At 35.3% G+C, this 16,972-nt stretch overlaps 2 protein-coding genes across 2 annotated transcripts; both read left to right on the forward strand.

The window, feature by feature from the left end:
* The first annotated feature begins 402 nt into the window (after positions 1–402).
* On the forward strand, positions 403–2,422 carry LOC120341531 (uncharacterized). Its single transcript, XM_039410061.2, has 3 exons — positions 403–1,037; positions 1,214–1,351; positions 1,785–2,422. The coding sequence occupies exons 1-3, from the start codon at positions 857–859 to the stop codon at positions 2,213–2,215; spliced, it is 750 nt and encodes a 249-aa protein (XP_039265995.2). The 5' UTR covers positions 403–856; the 3' UTR covers positions 2,216–2,422.
* Positions 2,423–6,822: 4,400 nt separating this feature from the next.
* On the forward strand, positions 6,823–16,763 carry LOC120340852 (sodium- and chloride-dependent transporter XTRP3-like). The gene is made up of 10 exons (XM_039409237.2): positions 6,823–7,108; positions 8,015–8,294; positions 8,554–8,734; positions 9,274–9,384; positions 12,931–13,172; positions 13,852–14,002; positions 14,476–14,674; positions 15,110–15,269; positions 15,726–15,906; positions 16,179–16,763. The coding sequence occupies exons 1-10, from the start codon at positions 6,832–6,834 to the stop codon at positions 16,425–16,427; spliced, it is 2,031 nt and encodes a 676-aa protein (XP_039265171.2). The 5' UTR covers positions 6,823–6,831; the 3' UTR covers positions 16,428–16,763.
* The last annotated feature ends 209 nt before the right edge of the window (positions 16,764–16,972 follow it).

Below are 16,972 nucleotides of genomic sequence, written 5' to 3' on the forward strand. Positions count from 1 at the left end.
CGGAAAACGCCCCTAACGAAAAATATTTCGCCCCTTTTCGTGTTATTGCGGGCCAGATTAAAGGACGCCGTAGTTTGGTGACCCCTGGTTTATTTGAAAGTGTAATTAAGCCAAAATTTTAGCAATTTACAATTACACAGAATAAAAATGTCTCAATTACATGAAAAACTGTAATCAATTACAACAATTACAATTGATCCAACTCTGATGACCAGTGTCTCTGGTCGTTGGGGTTTCTATCCAACCGTGCTACTACTGGTGTCCCGAAAACCCCACAGTTGTGGGCGGGAATGCTATCCAAACCTTGCTGTTGAAGCATTTAATTCCGAGGGGAAACGTGGCAAAATATAGCTCGGTGATCGTGTGTCAACCACTGCCTGTTGTATTACCAACCATTTGCTTGTAGGATCGCCAAGTATATATTTATGTTCGATATATTATATATCGCTCCAAGCAGACTCAAAAGCAAATCCCCACATAGTTTCAGGCTAACTCTCCGGTTGGGTAACCAGAAGTAACATTGCTTTTTCAACGGGACAAAAATACCAGGATTTTCGTGAAGTCCGGTCCGCCGTTCAGCATACTTTACTTTACGTGAAAACTCGAAGTTAGAACGGACTTTAAAACTCCTTTGCTTGTAAGCTCCAAATTGTCATAATGGACTGCTAACAACAGACCAATTGTCACAAGATAGATTAACTCGCAGTAAGTGTGCGAAAACCTCTCAGCACCAAAAATAGACTGCTATGAATATTGATAAGCTGTTATAAGAATGTAGTCAGGTGAACGGTGGACAGAAGCGTTATTCGTGAAATCTTCGACTTGCGCATATAGTTCCGCCACATGCACAAATAACATGAGCTTTAGCAAAATTACAACTGAAAGACTTCGTGGCTTATGGGGAACAGGTTTTGGATCTTGGATTTTGTTGACAGCATGCTTAATAGTTCCGGAATGGACAAGGGAAGATGACGACAAACACTGCGGTGTTTTCTTCTGTTGCAGCGCGTATGTTAACTGTACCGTAACTGATACAGGTGCGTGACGAGAATGGTTTTTCGATAACTTACTCTAGGCTGAAAATATGGTAATATGGACAGAGATATGGTATATTAAATTGTTGACGATATAATCCGATTAATGGCAAATCCGAGATGTTACTACCCTTGTGACTTGTCTATTATATAAAAAATTAACACAATTTTCTTTACAGAAGTTGTATCTGATCCTCTACCCTGGATATTATCCAGTTGGATGTTAAATTTTGTTGGTATTTGTTCAGCATTATGTAGGTGTAGCTCAGTTCATCCTGAAAATGTTCGTCACATGGCTATCATGAATATTATATCAGGTACACATTTTGTTGTTCGGATGATTCGTTTTCTACTGGTAAATCTTATTTTTGGAATAGATATTCACAAAAGAGGCGTTGCGTTAATTTGTTCTAAAATACATCTGGGGTGAAAATGCTGATGCTGATTTGGGATAAATATAAGGCGTAATCCAATATAAATAATTAAATAAAAGCGCCAAAAATTGCCACGGTCACTAAATTTGAATATAATCGGAGTAAGACAGATGTCGAATAGTTCATAGTATCCAAGCAACCATATTTGACCATGTTACGTATGTTTTTGCTTCTTTGCATAAAATTGTTTTGTATATAATTTGTTGATAATTAGGGTCACTCTGATGACCTCCTAAAATATTCCGACATGGAGAGTCAATATTCGACAAAATAGGTTTAGTTGCAGAATACTCTTACAATTGTTTCTTTCGTACAGGTGTTTTTTGTATTACGGGAACTGCACAGTTCATCGTTCAGAAATACACGTCTGTTTTTGCTGACATAAACTTTGGAGCCTGTGGTATTTTTGCACATATCGCTGGTTGGATGCTATTTATCTCGGGATGTTGTGGATTCTGCCATGGATATGGGTATGACTCATCGGAATATGATGATGAGCCCCGACCTAAACCACGTCGGTCTACACCAGGAGGAAACGAAATTTATCCAGTTACCGAGGATGAAATGGAGATGGCTTCGACGCCTTATCGCAACGGTCCACCTCCAGGCGGATCCTCGAGTAGACTCTCTAGATTGCGTGACAACGTTTTCCCCGCTAATTTTGCTCGGAGATTTTGGAGGGACACGATTTCATTAAATCGATCTTTAGACTCACAACCTTCCCAAGATGAGGAAAGCACAAAATAAAGTCAATCTTGCTAAGATGAGACAGCGTATTTATAAAATGACGCCCAAGATTGATGAGTATATATACATATATATGCTCTCCAATACCATTGGTTAATGAAAATTATTGTTTTCTTATTTCCGAGAAATATGTAACATATATTATTTATATTTTATTATCTCTTACGTTCCATTCATGAATTGATACATATAAGAAAGTAAACGATATTACCAAGGGGTATGATTTAGAAATTCCTTGCAAACTGAGAATCTTCACTTTTAGAAACGTAAGACGATTCGTTGCTGTGATGAAATATTTATGACGCTGAGGGCTGAAAGTGCGATAAATTTCATTGCATGAATCAGAGGTACTGAGTAAATATGCGCTTGGATGCTTTAATTATGAGATCCTAGTTGTAATAACAAACTTTGTATATACCAAAAAGATTAAAATGAGTGAACATTTCTGTTGCTGCGTATTCAAATATAACAATGAACAGCCAGTTCAGTTTATCTGGAGATAATAACTAACTAGCTCAAAGCGTTGTCCCTGACAAATTTGGCATTTTATTTTAGAACGCTTTTACGACAATATTTTTCTTTGTACATCTAATAAGGAATGCATGCAAATTTGCGGTCATGCTACGCAAAACACTTGAACTTGGATACGAACAAGACAATGATAACCCGTATGGCCCATACAATACTATAACTCTAAATAAAAAATTAATATATTTTCTCTTATACATTTTTTATACATGGTATTTGTCGAGTCACGAGCAGATTCAAATTTCTTACTCAACGTATATGGAAAATAATTATCGTATAATTTCAGTTCAACAGTTGAAAATTTTAAACATGGTTAGACTCATCATTGTTACATGAAACAGTATCCGAGGCTAATGCTTTTCTAATCATTTGTAAAATCTAAACCCATTCCCCCAAAATGAATAATTGATTTTGCCCAAGCGGAGACAATTCAGCAAAACAAACTAGACATGTCAAAACTGATCAAATATGAATAGGTCTGGCAATTAGGACTTTTTTTGTTTTCCAGTAATTTTCAACTCCTTTCTACGTGGCCCACATTTGGTAATTGCTCGTGATAATTCTGGTACGTCACAGATGTTCTCACATAGTCGGGCTGGAAATTTCCATTCAGAGATTCAAAACAGAATTGTGTCGAAATAATCGTGAACTGGTCACTGGATTATCTGTGGGCGAATTAGGTATGACTGAGATCACGACACGTTGTCCAATCGGATCTCCGCCAAAATGTGCTTTTTGAGATAATCACTGATTAGCTAGCGCAGATTTCAAAGGTCAAGAAAACACTGTTGATTGACGGCGCCTATCGGTGTAAACTAGCGTGTCTAGGAGATGATTCGTCCGAGAAAATAGAGTGTGTTGCTCAAGTATATGAGCGAAAGAGGCGTGTCGGTACTGGTACGGCCTCGCCTTGTTTCGTCAGCTGAAAAAGTCGGCCGATCGGGATAAGATGTTCGCATATTTCGCAAAACAGTGTTTCTGGGATTTGAAATGATACAACAGAATCATGGGTTTAGAACTGTATCAAATAAGACTCTGAGGAAATTTGGGAAAATCAAAGTAATAGGCTTCTAACGCCTTCTACTGAATACTTAAAATCGATTGGTCATGTATTTACGGAGAAACGACTTTATTTGACAACAAGAAAATATTAGCAAAACGATCTATATATATATATATATATCTACACCTTGTTTCCAATAATGCTGTAACCCATCCATAGGACGCAAAACTGGCTGCTAAGTGCTAAGTATCTTTCTATTTTAGCGCGATCACTCTGAGTGATCATTTTGTCACAGGGGAGGGTGCAAATCATTTTCGAAGTAGTCCAATAAGCAGCCATGCCCATGTTGAAGCTGTCTGTGGTAATAAAGCAGATTAGAATCTCTAATTTATTTGTTCTTTTGTTACAAGCCATGGTTTATCTATATAATACATCTGTGACGCATACTATCAAGCGCGGTTTCGATATTTTTTTTTCGTGTTGTTATTCTGCTTATGTGGCTTCTTTAGCGGTTTGTTTCATGAAAATTTGTCCTCGAAAAATAATGAAAAGTCGAGTTTTCATTTATTTGTGCTTTACTATTTATACAGTCTTACAGTACAGCAAAAACAACTAATTTTATTTTTTCATTTGTCTTTTCTTCGATATTATTACTTGATAAGGTGTAATATATGTATGTAGTCTAGTAATTGCTCCTGTATGTTGCTCGTGATTGAAAGTTTAAAGTTTTGAACGGTTGTTCATCGGAGGATTTTTTGTTTGTCCACAAAATGTCATTTGTAACTGTCCGAAACTGTCATAAAACAATAAATGTTTTTACTCGAGCTCCTAGTTTACAAAGCATACGAATGATATTCCCATTAACACTCACTGTCCGATACAATTATCCGGTAGAATTATCAAAAGAATAATAATTAAAATCACCTTTGCGTTGTCCATATTTTAAAATAAAATGCCAATCATTAACTAAGCTGACCGAACCCTTTTATCTGGTTTTACAAACAACGAATGCGAAAATACCATGATGTACAACACATTTGTAAACACTAAGAAATATAAATATCTTGGTGGTTAAACATATGCATACATGAGTAAACACATCATAATTGTTGACGTAGCTATAGTGCATTCATTTGTAGAAAGTAATCAGTTCTTAGTAATACAAGATAACCACTATATTAAAGTTTATTTAGCGAAGTAAATTTACTGCCTCGAACAAAAAACTCGAATAGTTTACATATGAATAATTTCTAGAACATGCTGGTAACACGAACGACTCCAGTATGTGCTGAACAAACTTTATCACGCGTTGAAACATGATTTACAAGATAGGATAAATTTTTCGTTCAACGACTTGCGAAGGAAATACTGCATTTTTCGCGTAGTCATCAAGCTCGTTCGCTATGTTCAAACGACTTTTCCAGTATGTATTTAAGCGATAACAGTTCGTGAGAGAATACCGTAGAACAATAACCACTCATTGGTTCATTGATAATCAGTGTCGACCTATTAGTGATATGAGATACGAATATTCTCTATATCGTTCGGTTTTTACGTTGACTAGCTCACCAACCAGATTCGGACAATCCATCACTTCAGTTGTGAGTCATGTTGAATACCCTCTTCTCAATTTAAGTTCAACTCGGTCAAATTGTCTTTTTGGATTCCGGAACGTTTTACCTGATATGACTTACGTCCGATCCGTTGACTTAATTCAAAGCCTCCAGGTAAGAGATTACTGGACTAGACGAAAGTGCAAACTGTTTACTATAAATTTTAATGTTATTTAACCCATTCGTGTTATTAGTATGTTGATTTATATAAGACTAGTTTATTCTGGCTTATTTACTTAACGATGATCTTGGCCTTTCGCTTGAATGCAGTGCCTCTTTGTGCAGTGCGATTAATTATGCGTTTTCCGGCCTTCGGACGATAGTTGACAAAATAATTTTTTTGAAAGTTTTCTTCGGGGCATTTCTGGTTTGAATATTAACTGTATAACTTGTATCAGGTCAGAAGCGTATCTTTCAACATATATACCTGTATTTGCAAAACTCTGCAATGTACGAACACTTGGCATCATCATCTATTGCGTGCTACTTTGATCTCTAAAATAGTCTTTCCGTTTTCTAAAAAAACATCATTATCAAGATCGTGGATTTTGCAATCCAAGGTAGTATTCCACATTAACTCGAGTCCACTAGAATAATCGAAGTAATTCATGTCTTGAGTAATCTCCCCTCCAAGGAAAGTTCCAAGTACGAGATTTAGGATATCTTGAAATGAACAAAACCAAATATTTTAAAAATTGATGATCAATTTTTTTGTGCGGTGTTTTTTTTAAACTTTTCCTCTTACGCGTGCAGTCAGCATATTTGTGCCCCACACGCGAGCCTATCGTTTTTTCAATAAAGGTGCATGATTGCCATAAAGTAAGGATATATGGGAGTACGAGACGCATGGTCAAATTTTTGTGTAATTACTTTAAATATATGCTTTTGTACGAGGTCAAAAATTGTGTTCTTATACAAACACTATTACGATTATGACATCCATATTGATATTTGCTCTCCGCTGACTGAAGTTAAACAGTTGAGTTGGTGACTAATATGCCAATATACTGTGTAAACAGTAAGATCTATAAATTAAAACGCTTTTGAAGAATGGTCTAAATTCATTTTTGAACTAACGAGCGCCTCCACAAAAGAAAAAAAATGACGTAGTAGATTTATTCAATCCATAAATTTTGCATTGAATGAAAAAAATTATTGTGAAATGTTGCGTTAACCAGTTTATACTTACATGAATGAATGACAAGTCACTGAGATACAAATGCTGTGTATTTTAGCAATAACTGATCAATTTTGTTTTGCAAAAAGTGAGATTAGCATAAATCTCCAGCATAAATGGTATACTTCCACGCTCTTCGGAAAAGCATAATTATAAGATAATAGTGAATAGTATAGGAATATTGAAAGGAATAGTTTAAAATCACTGAAAAGGATATTGCTATAATATAACAATTTTATAACTGAAAATAGTTCTGTCCTTATTTTATATTCTCTTAATCAGTTTATCACTAAGTATGGCTGGAAACGATAATAAAGCCTTTGAGGCTGGCGAGGAAGATAAATCTGGTAGAGTAATTGAAATGGAAAGTCTAAAACTTGATCCCGTGACAATAGAGCAGAGAAGAATTCGCGATGGAAAGCATACTTTGATGGGAAAATATGTGGAGGAATCTGATGTGGCTCGCCCAGCATGGGATAATCAAATTCAGTTTCTCTTGGCGTGCATTTCTTATGCGGTCGGACTTGGAAATGTATGGAGGTTTCCTTATTTGGCCCAGACATATGGTGGAGGTAGGAATTTTTTTTACTTGAAACTAGCATGACGAATTCTAAAATTTTAAAAATTAATTTTAATTAACTACGCAGTAAGCGTTGGGCAAAACTATCGATAACAGGCAGTATCGCACCCCGATAAATTTCGATTAATCAGCTCCAAAGTTACAACGTATTATAATTTACTTACATAGAATCTTAGTAGGTGCGATATGAAGGTCCTATTCCTTAGTTTTCCCCACTATAAATAACTATATGCAAGTATTTACATTCGTGGATAAAATTGATAAACAAACATGTCATTTGCGACGATACCTGTTAGAAACCATGTTGCTTTCACATTTATACCGACAGAAAAACTGAAAGCAATTGCACATACATATTTCATTTATACTCAAACGATATAAGTTTATTAGAGCTTCCATATGTTGTATTTTTGAAAAAATTTCGAGGTCAACCTCCAAGTTATAAATTTGCGCTTTAAATCTACTAAGTATTTTGTTACCCAGATACAATTTTACAACAGGAAAATACTCAAATATAACATGTACGCGAAGGTCAACTAAAAATATGGCTTTCGCAATATCAGCAAAGTCCCATATAATTTTTTTGTTTGTTAGAAGGGTTGTACCGAATATCACAAGAATGTGTCATGTGTGACCGAGATTTAAAAAAGCAGCAAAATTGGAGATGAAATTTTAGGCCCGGTGGGACCGTAAGCGTAGTAGTTCTTAGCGACTTTTCCCCTCTTTAAATGCTGAAAATTTGAAGTAAATTGGTTTATTAGTGACACTCTTTCATAACTCAATAACAATAACAACAACAGCAATATATTTCATGTCCAACAAGATTTATACGAATCATTGATGCAGACATACACTGGCATCGATAAATGCTTACGATTTTATTTCTATCCTCTTTTAGGAGCTTTCTTAATTCCGTACCTAATCATGTTGGTGATTGAAGGAGTTCCGTTGTTTTTAATCGAACTTGCTGTGGGTCAAAGGTTACGACAAGGAGCAATTGGGACATGGAATAAATTCCATCCGTATTTGGGGGGAATCGGTATTGGGAGCATGATTGTATCAGCCTTAGTCGGTCTATACTACAACATGATTATCGCTTGGTGCTTCTGGTACCTTTGCAACTCTTTTCAATATCCACTACCTTATTCTTCATGTCCTTTAAACAATCAAAGTACCGGGTGAGTAATGATTGTATCATTCAGTTTTTGTGGCAACGTCACGACGAAATGATACTTTTTAGTGTTTTTTTGTTGCATTTTTATCGTTTGCTGCATTTTTCACGTTAAATCACTTGTTTAAATGCTCCAATGGAACTATACATCTAGGGCTTTATAAAATGACTAGTAATAGTATTTCTCCCATTTGAATGGTCGTCCAACTGCAACGACACTTAGAATTGGTTATCTGACCTAGTTTTACTGTCTTTTTATGAACCAGATATATAGAAGAGTGTGAACAAAGCTCCTTCACTGAATATTTTTGGTATCGGGAAACTTTGGATGTTTCAGCATCAATTGATGAAACTGGAGGCCAAAAATGGTGGATGGTTATTTGTCTAATATTGTCATGGACATTTGTCTGGCTCTGCATGATTCGCGGGATTGAAAGCTCTGGAAAAGTATAATTCTTACTTGATAAGATAATTTGAATACCGTTTTTTTACATAAAACCTATAATAATAGCTAATAAGTTTAGTAGTAGAATCTCTATACATATCATCAGATATCAGTGAAAATGTTGCAATTCCAATGTGTCCCCTATAAAATCAGAGCATCTGTATTTTTCTACAATGCTACAGCCACGGAAAAAACACGGCTATGGGGTCGATGTTAATTTGCAATCAACTCCTATTCTGAGTTACATTTTTCAAATTCGACTCTCTGTTGGCTGCTGGTCGTTAAAAAATCCGACACTAGTTTCGAATTTTGGAAAAATCAAGTTTTGATACCAAATTTTTTTTGCTTTTTACTTCTATTGTCTTCATTGAAAGTAGTCCCAACTCCGGAAAATTCAAATTCCGAATCCAGAAATTTAAAAAGTCGACTCCGGCTTCTGCTCTACTGAAAACATACCAAACTCCGATTTCGAATCCTCAGTCGTTGTCAAAAGAATCGGATCTTGATATTTGGTTCATCTTGATACATTTTTTATTTTTAGGTAATGTACTTTACAGCAACATTCCCGTATTTAGTTTTGACGATATTTTTAATCAGAGGTCTCACTTTACCGGGAGCGTCAGATGGAGTCGCTTATCTTTTTTCGCCAGACGTAAGTTTTTATTGCTGCAAATTCAAAAGGATTTAAAGGTGTCATTTGATATTTTGTTCCCACTAAAATATGCTGATGAGTGGTGTTTTTAGGCTTGATTATTTTCGATAATCAATTTTATGGGAAAGACAACGGTTTGTCTTTAATTGTGTATTTAGTAGGGCGAGTATAAGCATGATTTGTAGGCATGCCAATACAATGTGCTGCGCACCTTTGTTTAATCAGTGCGTATGCATACTCAAGTGAAAGATATTATTTACGACGCACAGAAGTCGAAGCCATAGCACCTTTCATTTTTATAGAATTTTTCACATAATCAAGTTTGCCCGAAGATGTGTGTATTTCCATTTTGGACTTTAATTTCAGTGAAGATACTTGCAAAATTAGTCGGAATAGGCATTTTGTATGTACTTGATATCGCCAAGTATTATTATTTACAATATAAACCCTGAAATTCGAGGTTTGGTTATATATTTCTTATCAAATCCCATATTTGCATATTTTATAAGAATATTCTATTCAATTAAAGAGTCCAGCTGCACACTAACACAAATGTATTTCTGTAACGTTTCGTCCGACCAGAGTCAGACTTCCTCAGACAAGCAGTTTACAACAATTGTTGTAAACTGCTTGTCTGAGGAAGTCTGACTCTGGTCGGACGAAACGTTACAGAAATACATTTGTGTTAGTGTGCAGCTGGACTCTTTAATTGAATAGAATAGTCATGTTTATTCCAGCTACAGTATCCTTGCAGTATACGCATACGGATCCACTAGCATAAAGGCATAGAGAAAAGATAGGAAGTTAGTCTCGCGCAACCCAACTCGAATTTATTTTATAAGAATAATTGAATATTTTTCTCTATATCTCTATATTTGCTAGTTAAACATATGTTGGTGCACTAATTTTATTCAGTGTTATTTTCTACTATCGTTTGATAAAGTTGCACACTATCGTCTGTTCTGCAAAATTTAACTCTTTGAACTCTGACGGCTCTGAGCGAAGTTACTCGCTCACCCTGAAGGTTCGCGGCGCCGTATTGATAGAACAATAAAATAAGTCTAAATACTGGCTATTTGGCACGCTTGTAACGCTTTACCAATTATAGGTAGCACGTTGTGAGACATTTCAATCGAAAGGAAATTTTATCGTGCATTCAGAATGTATTTTCCATTTTGAAATACATTTTGTCAAAATTAATAAAATTGACCCTAATCTAACAGTCATTTTTCTTCATGTATGTGAGTTTTGGCTTGAAATTTTGTTAGTTTGGTACAAAATATACTGCCAATATTTGATGTTCATAAAGAGTTTTTTATAAGCTTTTTGTTGATATTCGAATTACTATTGTGGCTGCCATATAACCAATTTTATATTTAAATATTTAATTGTGTATCATTGTGTCGGGTGAACAACATCGATAAGCGGCCATGACGCACTGATTACGCAGCTACGCAAAAGCCGATCACGTGACTACCGTCATGAAGATGTTGATAAGTACGTTCGAAACGTATTGCGTGGCAAAATGCGCAAGATAACTTTCACGACGACGTTCTCAGCGGAACATCGGTCGCCGAGTTTCGATATGATATTAACCCTGTATGGATTGAAGTACCGACGTCGAGTAATGCGTGCAGTAATAGCGAAGTGAAGTTAATATCGTCATATAATATTTCACGTGGAAAATATTTTATTCGCCCATGAGTATTTGTTCAAATATCAACCAAAATAAGTACTTGCCTGCTCTGCAGATCAAAATATCTGATTTTACGAATGTTAGGCGAAGCAAGTGGATGGAATAATATCTGAGAGCACTAATAATGCAGAAAGAGCAACTCTTATTCCAACAAGATCATATGCGTCGCCAGAACTAGATACCCCACCGCAAAACGCCGGTTCCAATAATAGATGCGTCGTATGCAGCAAAATTTACATCATTGCCAAAAAACCAATCCAGCTGCTAAAGACAAAGCGTTGCTGAAACGATGCGAGACAGTATATAAGTACAAATACTGTAATGAGTACCTATGTATAGGTAACAAAACCAACAACCATTGGTATAACTGGCACAACAAAGTGCAATATTGGATTTAGTCTGCCTAATATTTTCATGTTCTTCATTGTTCCGGGCACAACGAAGTGCAATATTCAATTTAAAATTTTTAGCAAGCAGTCTTTTATGTACATACATTTTTCATGGTCTTTATTGTTCCGTTATCCGCTAATAAAATCACAATCTTGTTCATATTGCGTATACGTAACCACAACTTAATGGGGCTTGAGCGGGCAGTCAAAGTCAAATCGTAGTGCGAATTTTGAATGCGTAGTATCGGGTTAATTAATTACTTCTTGCGGACATTTAAATAATAACATCTCGACGTAACGTTATTGCGGATATCGTCACGTTTAGTTGCATTTGCGTAATATGCGTAAAGTTGTGCGTGACGAGACGTTGCCTCTCTTCAATGAGAACATCAATTTGACGCAGCGTCGCTGTTAAATCTACAGATAATCTAATATATTTGGTCATAAAATTTGAATGGCTCATCGTAAAATCGTTTTGGATACGTATATAAAAAGCTATTCAAATTCTCCACATATATTGCCGATTGAATATGTGGCTATTTAGGCAAGAAGTCGAAATTCTTTATATTAAATATTTGTTATCATACAATAATTTCATACGCACTTTCAAATTGCCAATTTTACTGAAACATCGTATATTAGAGCACCGATCATCACAATATAATTAGTCCCAATAACAAACTTTCATGCAATATAAAATTTATTTAAATACTCATTGTGGTTCTTGAGATACGAGATCATAAAGTTGATTCCCTCCGACACGAAAAACAAGCCGGTAAACCGGCTTGCCGGGGCACAGAGCGTACTCAAACAAGCCGGTAAACCGGCTTGCCGGGTTCAAGCGGTTTAAATCATTAGCCATATACGTGATCACGCATTGTCACAGCGGAAAAGTACAGGTTGATTCCATAAACTGAATTCTTTGCGTGTGTACTGAAGTGATGCTAATGTTATATACGCTAAGCCAATATTAATTTAATTACGGCAAACAATTTTTGATAAAACGCTGTTTAATCATTGGCTATAACGAGTGGCATAGAAAGACAAAACGCGGTAAAGAAACATTATTGACTTAGTTTGCTTGATCAACGACACCAACTCAAAGACGGGACTCGCGACTTCTAACAGCAACTATGACAACATGTCCGGGACAAATAAACAGGAAATTCAGACCGCCTTAACGCAGTAGCCCACCTTGGTACTCTACTGTGAATCAAAGCGCTTGATTTTAACTACTGTATTCTCATAGATTTCAAACCAAATAGCAGATATTACTACTTAGTTTTAGCGAAAACTAAGCCACGTTTATATAAACTATAATTTTAAATTTCAATTTTTCCATTCAAAAAAAATTATTTATTTTGGTCTGATAATCCTATAGTATCTTATGCAGCTTAGACACAACCCAAAAATTGAAGGTAGCTTGCATTCCATCGACACTTGTTTCTATTTTTTTCACAGCTGTCCGTTTTAGCGCAGCCCAGAGTTTGGTTGGACGCAGCAACACAAATTTTCTTTTCACTTGGCTTAGCGTTTGGAGGAGTGATAGCGTTTGCGAGTTACAATCCTTTGAAGCAAGACTGTCAAAGAGATGCTCTCATCATCGCGCTCACGAATTCCTTTACATCTATTTATTCGTCCTTGGTCATATTTTCAATATTGGGATTCCGTGCCTATGAACAAAACAATCGTTGTTTGGATGGGTAAGAGTTGTAAATCTACCTGTGATATCAACGTTAGGACAACTAAAGAACTCGTCTTGAATAACCAAGTTTTAAAATAAAAATCATGAAGTCGACTCTAGTTGACATTGCAGACAAAGTCACGACGCGGAAACTAACGCTACTGTTCCGTTTACAATTTAAATTTCATTTATTAAATATCATTTTACGTGACCTTTGACCCGAGGAGACATAAAATGCTTTATTGCCCAGACATGGTAAATACCATCTTATCTTGTGTCTGACATTTGGTAGATTTGTAGAATCTCTGATCGACAATATTTTTATTAGAAGCAGATTTAATGAATCAATTTATATGTGTCTGTATATATATATTGAAAATAAAATATTTCATTACCTATTTCTGTTTCCCAGCAACTACGATAACAATTATGTATTATAACATCATTCAGAAAAATAAACGCATTTATAATATCGACTTCGTTAAATGTTAATATTTTCCCATGACATACCTATCACACACAGTATTCATATTACAAATCTATACAGCGACGAATGAAAGGGTATTTTTGCCAAAGACTTTCTGTGGTTTCGTAGGCCTTCACTTTTTGTAGATGTTGAAAAATGATGCCATCATGTGGCGATTAGATTCTTTTTCTACATATACTGTATTGTGAATTGCTCTCTTGTTTATTTAAAGGAACATCGAAACTTTGTCAAATTATTTTGACCTTCCTGAAGGTAATATCACCTATGAAAACTATAAAGACGAAGTCAAAAGATTGAACACCACTGATGAAGTAGATGCACTCAATTTAACATACTGCGATATTAACGAGATCCTCAGCGAGGTACTATATACTTTTCTTATATACATCTAATTATATACATCTAATTCCTATATACATCTAATTATATTAGATTTATCTGAAACGAAATACTGACAAACTGAAATAAACGGTTAAAATAAAAAAGGCCAACGTACATCGACAAAATTTAATTGAAATGTATGAATGATGTTTTGTATATCTGAGTGGATTTTGTTCTGAGAATACTTAATTTGGTGCCTCATAAATAGTAATTATGTAGATTATATTTATTACTGAGGCGCAATATGAACAATTTTGAAAACAACCTATAAAACACAGTTAACTTGGGCACGACGAATATCAACGAAGACACGGTCTATGGAAAATTCTCATGATAAAATATTAATACTTTTACTTAAATTGCGGTTATTACAAAGTGATTTCAATTAAACGAATCCATTTGTTTTGCTCCGTGAAGAGCGCTTTTAATGAAATTTGGTGTTTAAATAATATAGGCTTCACAAGGAACGGGACTCGCCTTTATAGTATTTACGGAAGGAATAATCAACATGCCTGGGAGTCCCTTCTGGTCAGTATTATTCTTTCTCATGCTCCTGTCACTAGGACTTGGATCGATGTTTGGAACCATAGAAGGTGTAGTGACTCCACTCTGTGACTTGGGAATCAAAGGCATCCCGAAACCAGCTTTGACAGGTAAATTTACTAGTAAAATACTTCAGTCTTATTATTATTTTGAATCCCAAACACTTATTTTTTTTTTACATTTTTTCAATAAATTCATTGCATAGATTGCTGATTGCTATAGTCTGTCTTTGGGTTAATAGTACAACGACCTAGCTATTAAAACCTAGCACCCAAACGAAATTCGAATATAGTTGTGGGATCTAAAATTGAATCGACGTGAAATTCCGCGGTCTATATGAAGCGAAGCAAGGGCAACCCATCTAACGCGTAGATAAAATGTTTCTGACTAGAAAAAAAGTTGAAAATTCATTGTTCAAAAAAGACATTCTTTTCATTGATGAATAGCCTATATATCCAACACGTCACTGAAGTACTTAGAATTTTCTGTGAAAGGGATAATTTATTTTCATTTCTATAACTAATGTGTCGTCATCTTTTATAAAGGTATGATATGTCTCGTCTCATGTGTTGTTGGATTGTTGTTTACTTGTGGTGCTGGAAACTATTGGTTAAATATATTCAATGATTATGCCGGATCCATTCCACTTCTTGTAATCGCCTTTTTCGAAATCGTTGCCGTAGCATGGCTGTATGGAATTAAGGAGTAAGTATAAATTCGCCGCGGTCGTTATAGTAAAAGATATATAATATGTTTATTAAGTAATGGGGTGTACTGGGATATTGTGTACTCAACTGCAAGTCCTTTCTCCTTGTTTACTTCCTACTTCGGATCCGTATGTGTAGTTGCCACAAGGATGCTTGAGCGAGATAGTAATATAAAGATAAATAAGTAACATAATAAAATGGATATTAGAGTAATATGTCAAATGACCAGAAGTTCAGAATTGAATGTAGGAATTATTACAGGACCTGGTCGATAGTAGCTTCGAAATTGGTTCCTACTACACGGCGGTGTCCTATCAATACTCGCAAATAATTTCTGTATTAGTTTTTGTACATTTCTCAGAATTGGCAGTTTAAGCAGTATCACATATAATATAAAATTAACTGGAAATCCAGGTGAATTTCAATCCGGTTTCAAATATGCATTTTCATTCAGATTTAACGAAGACCTGAAATGGATGATTGGAAGACCAAAGAGCATCATGGGATGGATTCTATTCTATTACTTTCGAATATGTTGGGTCTTTATTTCCCCAGTTGCCCTGTTGGTTGTTCTGATCGCCTTCGTTTATGATATTGCTTCATCGACGTTGGACTATGATGCTTGGATTGGTGATGTATGTATGATTATTCTTGAGTAGGTAAAACCCATCACTGCTATAAAAAAATATTGCTCTGAAGCTGCTCTATGTAATTTTGATGAGCGCTGAAGTTTGGGACGCTACTTGAGTAATAAAGTGTTGTATAGCGAATTATAGGCGAGTAAAAGTTTTAACTCCCTTTCATATTATGCTATAAAAAGAAAGTTTCGCTTGTTATGGACAGTCACGATGAGGAAGAAAGAAATATATTCTAAAAGTAAACATTATTCATTACATAAACATTACAGGGAACTATAGAATCACTGGAATATCCTTGGTACGGACTGTTGGTAATATATCTTCTCTTATTATTACCAACATTACCAATACCAGTTGTCTGGCTGTATCAACTTATTCGAAAGTGCACAAAGCATATAACGTTCGATAGTATTTTGGCGGACAAAAGCTGGGCGTCAGAAGACTACAAAGAATCCATGAAATTCTGGAAAATGGCGAAAGATCCTCCAAATGCGGATAAACTTTCCATTGACTCCTAGGAGTACTAAAACGAAATAACAAATGCCTTTCGTTTCTTCTGAGCCGCATTTTCAAATGATATTCATATACATACGAACCCTTGTTTCAACTCAGTAGATGTAACAGCACAAATAACTCTTTTCGGATTATGGAAAATTTAATGTTTTTCTGTTCAATTTATCAATAGATGTTTCCACTGTACAATACTAAGTTTAACTATTCAATGGACTGATATTTTTCGTTTCTAACATAAACATAAATCTTGTTAACAACTCATGTTATTATTCCAAATATTCTGAGGTGGGTTCGTCACATGGATGCTATTAATATCATGTGCAAATCGAATTGTTTGAGCAATTAGTTTGAGCAATCTTGTAAACAAGCATTTAAAATATTGTCATATCAGTCGAAAATTTATTGTGAAATAGAACGAGTCAAAGAATTTTTAATGGCATTTTCATGAACGGTGTTATGTTATGATGTTCAACGTAGTGGTGCTATATTTCATATATAATTTAACCCTTGATCTACAGCAGGGGCTTGCAACCTGGAGGGCCAGATACCA

Source organism: Styela clava, chromosome 14, assembly GCF_964204865.1.
Source record: "Styela clava chromosome 14, kaStyClav1.hap1.2, whole genome shotgun sequence".
NCBI classification, from domain to species: domain Eukaryota; kingdom Metazoa; phylum Chordata; class Ascidiacea; order Stolidobranchia; family Styelidae; genus Styela; species Styela clava.